We start from the raw sequence: 7826 nt of genomic DNA, 5'->3' as shown, positions 1-7826 counted from the left end.
AAACCTAACCGATGTGACTTGTGCAGAGTTGCGTCCCTTAGAAGTGTCAGGATCCACTGGTCGTTGGTTCGAATTCCGGATTTTTATTCCCTGATTATGATTATGACCTGCCAACACCTTACCCGTGGGTACACGACCTGTATCAAAGACCTGTAGCACTGGTTTTCCTCCTACAGTAAGACCACACGCCGAGATATAATAGTATTGAAAGCGATGTTAAATCTCACTCACTCACTCACTCACAGATTCACTGTACCAACAACACAAGGCTTATGTTTCACAGGCAGCAGTAATGCCTTGACCGTTGTCTTTGACACAGGCTGCAAATTGCTTGTGGTGTGTGTGTTTTTTTGTATTCGTTCACCGACCGCCTCCGTGAGCTTCTGCCAGGAGAGCCGCGTCATTACCACAAGACGTTAAAGGTGGTACTTTTTGTTGCCCTGCCTGGCGCTAGGCTTTAAGGGCATAGATCAAGGACTGGTTGACTCGGAATGGGTCTCGCTCTTTAAAACCGATATAAGCCCGGACAAGCAGCCACACATACACCCGCACGCACGCATGTACACACACGCATTCGCAAACACGCACATGTGCATATACGTCGCAAAAGAAGTGCAATAATCTTGAACGAGACGTTAAACACCATTTCACTTTACCGTCAACACGTTCACCATTCAACATTCAAGCTCCCTGCCCCCTACACAGGTATTCAGATATATCGTAAGAGCTGGTATACAATATCACACACCCCTATTGTGCCCCGTGTAGACAACCCATGTGCGGTGCTATTTTCCTCGACGTGAAATTACCGTATGTCCTCTATTTGTATGTACCTGGAATGGATAAAATCATTATAAAAAGGACCGCCCCGCGCTCTTGTGGACAGCGCGTCCGCCCGGAGAGCGAAAGGTCGGTAGTTCGATCCCAGGCCGCGTACATAAAAGATCGTATTTGTTGTTACCACGATAGCGCTAAGTATAAAGGAAGGGACTCAAGCACGGACAGGTGAGCCCGGTCATAATCTTTTACGTTGCCATAATTATGACGTCATAGCTTAATTTAATAACGTAAACAATATGGCGTCTATCTGTATAGGTACGGCTGTGTCGACTCGTGTGATTGATGATATACGGGTATATACGGACGTCTATATGAAACTCTACGTCTATATGAAACTCGACGTCTATATGGAGCTTGTCTTCTGTATGAAGCTCGACGCATACGCGAGGCTCGACGTCTATATGACACTCGACGTCTATATGAAACTCGACGTCTATATGGAGCTTGTCTTCTGTATGAAGCTCGACGCATACGCGAGGCTCGACGTCTATATGAAACTCGACGTCTATATGGAGCTTGACTTCTGTATCAAGCTCGACGTATATACGAGGCTCGACGTCTATATGAAAACGCGACGTCTATATACAGCTCGGTGTCTATATGGAGCTTGACTTCTGTATCAAGCTCGACGTATACACGACGCTCGACGTCTACATGATGACTGGCGTCCAAAGGAAGCTTGGCGTCTATTGTGAAGATCAGCTTCTACTATTAACTCGTAGTAAATGAGACGTTCAGTGTCTGGCGAACGTTGGATCTACCGGAAGACCGACGTCAATAAGAAGCGTGGCCTTTATTAGCGTCTCAGCTTCTGACAGAGGAAATACGGTATTTGTTGCTCAATCGTTCCTCTGCGTTCACTCGACACACAACCACTGCGTTAATCAGCCATATACGATCACTAGAACATTCACCGCACAGTGTCGTCAGCCTTGTTACCCAGTCCTGAACTGGTATTTCCACATGCACCTGACGAAGATATTTACGCAAGCTGAACACATACCTCATGCGTTACTTATACCCAGGTCCCAGTCGCACACCGGCTTAGTGTGCCTGCCACACAAACACAATGCAACGTATGTGACTTAGCATTTGATCTATGGTGGAACAGTTCGGTGACGTAAGTGAAATGTATAGCCTCAATGCTGATTGAGTGGTTTGTCATGTGATCCGTGAACAGTTGTTATTATCCGCCTGACCTACCGTACAGACCTGCTGTTAAGCCGCAAGCTGACTTCAGTACATGTGTTAATTTCACATGCAAATACGAGAGTGACTATTTCATACCATTGAGAGGGGTGGGTGGTTGAGGGGGTGTTTTTGTATCGAGAGTAGACATTATTTTCAGCTGCAGCTAAAAAACATACATATTTTTTTTTATTTAAAAATATGAGCCTCAATTTACCTGATTATTTTCTTTAAGAGCTTTCAGGGACAATTATTTTTTACGATAAAATGACAATGACAATGACTATGACAAATTGTTTATTTTTGTCTCATCGGAGATACGGGTTATAGGCATATACATTTTTATAAAAGTACACTATAAAGTATCTCTGCCACCCACGATGTGGGTTATAAGAGACCATACATAATACATAGTAAAACAAATTGAGTAAAAACATATAAATAGCAATTTAAATATATATGGTGTTATTGGTAGTGAGATTTTCTTCGGACAGCCATTTTGTAGCACATACTACCTAGTGTTGAAATAATATTATAATCATTTAAAATATATACAAGCTCAATATAGTTATTTAAGTTGCCATTTGTGGGGTTAAATACTTTTGGAAGGTGGGTAACTCGGATATCATAAAGTGAGCAGTGGAGGAGAAAGTGAGTTTCATCTTCTACACATCCAGGGCAATATTTACAAAAACGTTGGTTAACTGGCACAGGAGGATTAGAATAACGTCCCAATAAAATACCAACCAAGTCACCGAGCCTGACAACTCGATCCCGTTAATCGCTTCTTACGACAAGCATGAGTTGCTGAAAACCAATTCTTACCCCGATCTTCTAACACGTTAAGTCGTATTTAACTTAATAGCATTACCGTAGATAGAGTATAGAGATCAACTGGAATAAGATTACAGTTAGAACACATGTAAACAAATTTAAGTAAGTATGTAAAAGGGACACAGAAATGTAAATATTGCCTGTGAATGCAAGTACACGCATATGTATAATCCCTGTGTGATTGGAGCATGGTGATGTCAGAGGCGGATACAGCTTTTTTGAAAAGGGGGGGGGGGGGGGGTGCACAACTAAGATCTCTTTATTGTCTTTGGTGGTAATTTATACAGAAATAAAGATTTTTTTGAAATAAAAAGGGGGGGGGGGGGGGTGCGCACCCCCGCACCCCACCCCCACCCACCCCCACACCCCATCCCACACCCCTCTGTGTCCGCCCATGGATGTCTTGTGAGTGTAACGGTCCTCGTCACGTCGAAGGTCCGGGTTCGATTCCCCGTATGCGTACACTGTGTAGAGATCATTTCTGGTGTTCCCCGACGTGATGTTGCTGGAATATCGCTGAAAGCTGCGTAAAACATCTCCCTCCCTCCCTCACTCACCTATTGACTCCTAGGCGTGTAAATTCACACCACGTCAGCGGTATAGATATAAACATCCATGTGTGTATTCTGGTATTTTGGACGTATAACAAGACAACGTGTAAGCACGTGCACTTAGCTCGTGTTGCTTGAAGAACTGGCTGGTTTTCGTTGCACCAGACAGAAACCTCCCCAATCCGCTAATATTGAGGCTAAAGGGTACACAATTTAATATTCTGGGGCGATAGGGCTGTTTTTTGACGGAAGCCTTTTCGGGCAGCTTGCTTTATTTTATTTTTTTTGAAATTTCAAGATACCAAGTTGAAGTTTCAAATTAAAATATTAAAATTTTAACTTATTATCTTTGAATTTCAAGATCATTGTTTGAAATTTAACTAAGTTTGTTTCTTGAAATTTCAACTATCTTGAAATTTCAACATAGCATCTTGAAATTTCAGCTTGGTAGAAATATTACCTTAGTATCCTGAATTTCAACATATCATCTTGAATTTCAACTTCGTATCTTGAAATGTCAAGAAAATAAGAAAAAAATCTAAAGGCTTCCGTAGTTTTGTGTTAGCGACAAAACATATTTTCTGCAACTGCTTCAAAACACGAGGAGTCAAACAATTTAATATCTTTTCACTTACTGTTCACAACACATTTATAGAACATCTAGCATATTTTCGGGGAACAACATGAGAACAGATTATTTTTTTCTAGTTTTTTTCTTCTGGAATATATTTCTTCATTAAAAGCAATGAGCTGGTAAAGTTTCCATGTTGTGGTCAAGTGTTAAATAATTTTTAACTTTTTAAAGTCTCGTCAATAAATGAGTGTAAACGCCTTGTAATTAATATTACATAATTAACATACGTGATTTTATTTGCGTACGTATTATTGAGCATATCAATAGGGTATCTGTTTTAAGTCTTTAAAAAATGTCTTGGTGGTAACCAAGGTGTTAACGGGGTAATTATATAATTTTCAGAAATCAACCCTATAAAATCATCCCCAACAGCAGATAAAAACGCCCTCGTCATAAATGTTTTGGACTTGTCTAAAAGATCCGTTAAAAGATAGTTCACACCTCTTTGATATATGTAGTCACATCGACGCCCAGTGAATCTTGTCATGACGTCTCCACCCTGTGTACAAACCTCTGTAACGTATATCTGGGTTCAACTAAGACATGCCATTGTGAAAGAAAACCCAGGTGAAACCAGCGACAATTTTCTTTACGGCGTGGTCGCTACACACTTGAGTAACGCCGCTGATTGTTAATTCTCCCATTTTACACGAAGCAATAAGTGCCATACATTCTATGTCTATTTCTACAGTGTTTGTCCCATATGGATATCTGCCAAAAAGATTGAATGAATCCTATACCCATATTGTTACCAGCGCTAGGCCGGGCAGTCTCAGTGTTGGGGCTCGTGAGGGTGTCTGCGTGAACCACACAGCGAGTTGTGGAAATAGGGTAGGCGGGAATAGGTCTCCCTGTCGCACGGTGACTCGGTGCGGGCTGAATCAACGTAAACCATGCTGGGCCTTCATGGAGAAGTGTAATTATTCATTCTGGTGGATTTAGCAGATTCAACATAATACTACGGCACTAGAATTTGGATAGGCGTATTGTATTATTGTGGCGGAGAGTCTTCTTATACTGCTTAACTGCCACAACCCCAGCATGACACGCTGTGCCGTTGGTCAACATTGATAGCCCGGAACACTCATGCAGGAGAGCAAGGACTGATTGAATTATTTGCATGTCATGCATTTTTGTCATGGTTGCTGCTCATCTCACTCGCTCACTCATCAACATTAGGACGACGGATTCTGATCTCTTCTGTTGAGATATATGATATGTGTAGTATTCAGGTCCAATGGTCCTGTTAATGCAGAGTTATCGAGACATTTGAACGCTTGAGATAATTTGCAGCCTGGAATTGTATCTCCAGCTGAGTTAATGGACTTCTGGCTTGCGGCATGACATTGTGATTAAGGCGTCTTACGTTAATTACGGCAGTGTACTAATTGATATGAATGCGTAATGTTAGTAACCTTCTGATGATCTGCGCTACACTTTGGATACATTGCGGAAGGAAAATTATCGAGCAAAGGTCAAGGAATTGGGATTTCCAGATTGTGACATAGGTATTGATATAATTGATATCCAAGGATGATATTTATTTTATTTGTGAGCGTGGGGGTTGTGAATCAGACGCTGTGATATTCAATTATGCATTTTGTTCCTCACACTGCACCGGACAGGAATTATCCCCACAACCAGAACTATCATCTGAAACCTGGAGACGGGTACTTGGAGTCACTGTCTCTTCCCAGTCGTCATGGCTCAATTTGCAGCAACGTCTTCCATCCCGTCAACCATGACGATATCAATATGGATGACTTCGGGTCATCTAATGAAGCCTTCAGTCGGTTGATGCCTCATGGACCCGAAGGCCGAGCTGAAAGTTACTGTTTCGCTCACACTGAGGAACTACCCGAGGACCACGACTGCAGGAGAGAGCTATGCACAAGGGTGACTATCAACGTCAGCGGGATGAAATTTGAAACCCAGCTAAGGACTTTAAACCGTCTTCCTCACACCCTTTTGGGTGATCCAGAAAAAAGAGCCAAATTTTGGGATAAGAAACGTCAGGAGTATTTCTTTGACCGCCATCGATTGTCATTCCCGGCCATTTTGTACTACTACCAGAGCGGTGGAAGGTTAAAACGACCCCTCGACGTGCCGTGGGATATATTCCGTAATGAGCTACATTTCTACGAGCTTGGTAACACAGCTATTGCCAACTTTGAACGAACGGAAGGAGTGAAACAAAAAGAGGAGGTGGTCAAAAAACCTGCGAATAAAGTCCAGCTATGGATTTGGGAAGTGATGGAGGTTCCTCAGAGTTCCTATTACGCCAAGGTTGTCGCTGTCTTGTCTGTTGTGTTTATTCTCGTATCTGTCGTGACCTTCTGCATAGAAACGCTGCCTCAGTTCAAAGGAAGGGACTGTGTAAACCAGACCTTTCACATTGGAAATAACAGGACGGAGATCAGGAAAGTACCTAACTACTGGGATCCCTTGTTTATGATTGAGAGCTGTTGTATAACGTGGTTTGTTGCGGAGACCATTGTACGCTTCAGTGTGAGTTACTCGAAAATTGCCTTCCTCAAAAGTTTAAGCAACTGGATTGATATCATAGCGATTTGTCCTTACTTTGTGTTCTTATTTATCACCTTGGCAACAAACGCTTGTATCGAAGGCGATCAAGCAAGCGGGTTGTCAGTTCTTCGTGTGTTGCGAGTGGTACGAATACTAAAACTCAGCAAACATTCGCAAGGTTTACAAATATTAGGCATGACTCTGAAATGCAGCATGAAGGAATTAAGTATGTTCCTGTTGTTCTTAGGAATTGCGACCGTGATATTCGCTGGAGCGGTGTACTATGCGGAAATGGCAGAAGAAAACGGCCAGTTTACAAGTATTCCGGATGCGTTTTGGTGGGCAATTGTTTCCATGACTACCGTAGGATACGGAGACTATGTCCCACAAGGTGTTATAGGCAAATGTCTCGGAGTGTTGTGTTTAGTGTCTGGTGTTCTGGCTATTGCTCTTCCCGTCCCAGTAATTGTTGCCAACTTCAATCATTTCTATACTCAATATACTGGTCGTGGTTACGGATCTGTCTAGGATTTCATCAATGTAAGAGAATCCATATTGGTTTTATTAAAAATGGCATTGGCACATGGCAACGAAACGAAAAATATATATGAACTTTTTTTTTAGTGATTTAAATGTTTCAGAGGGGCGGTCGGGTAGCCTAGTGGTTAAAGCGTTCGCTCGTCACGCCGAAGACCCGGGTTCGATTCCCGACATGGGTACAATGTGTGAAGCCCATTTCTGGTGTTCTTCGCCGTGATATTGCTGGAATATTGCTAAAAGCGGCGTAAAACCATACTCACTCACTTAAATGTTTCAGTAAATTAAAAATGAAATCATTATTGCATGGAAACAAAACAGAAATGAGTATTATTCCAACTGACGATTATGAGCCACGTATATATTTATTTGGCGCTCAATTGTTAACCTACGTGCACTTCATGTCGACAATAATGTCATTTAAATTATCTTCCGTGGTTGAATTACGGTCACATGAACGATCGGTTATCAGCGATCTCTTGACGCATTTTGCTGACTGTGCCAGAACAGTACATTTGTCAGACCTCTTTCAAACTGTATCGGTTGGTAGTATCTCCGTTGATTTGGGTCAGTGATCAATCACGTCAACCCTAATATCAAAGCTATTCTTTACATGTCGATCGCATGTAACCCATCTCCATTGTTTCTGCCAAACGTTACAGCACAGCAAGGGGTCTTGATGTCTTTAGACGATAGCCATAATGCTTTTAACAGCT

The 7826-nt window shown here is 42.1% G+C and overlaps 1 protein-coding gene across 1 annotated transcript; it reads left to right on the top strand.

Moving 5' to 3' along the window:
• Positions 1-4874: 4874 nt before the first annotated feature.
• Positions 4875-7232, top strand: LOC124115828 (potassium voltage-gated channel subfamily A member 1-like). Its single transcript, XM_046476969.2, has one exon. It carries the CDS (start codon positions 5641-5643, stop codon positions 7099-7101), a length of 1461 nt encoding a protein of 486 aa, XP_046332925.1. The 5' UTR covers positions 4875-5640; the 3' UTR covers positions 7102-7232.
• Positions 7233-7826: the final 594 nt, after the last annotated feature.

This window comes from Haliotis rufescens, unplaced genomic scaffold (genome assembly GCF_023055435.1).
Source record: "Haliotis rufescens isolate VD_foot unplaced genomic scaffold, xgHalRufe1.0.p SCAF_16, whole genome shotgun sequence".
NCBI classification, from domain to species: Eukaryota; Metazoa; Mollusca; class Gastropoda; order Lepetellida; family Haliotidae; genus Haliotis; species Haliotis rufescens.
This window is presented reverse-complemented; position numbering and strand designations above follow the sequence as displayed.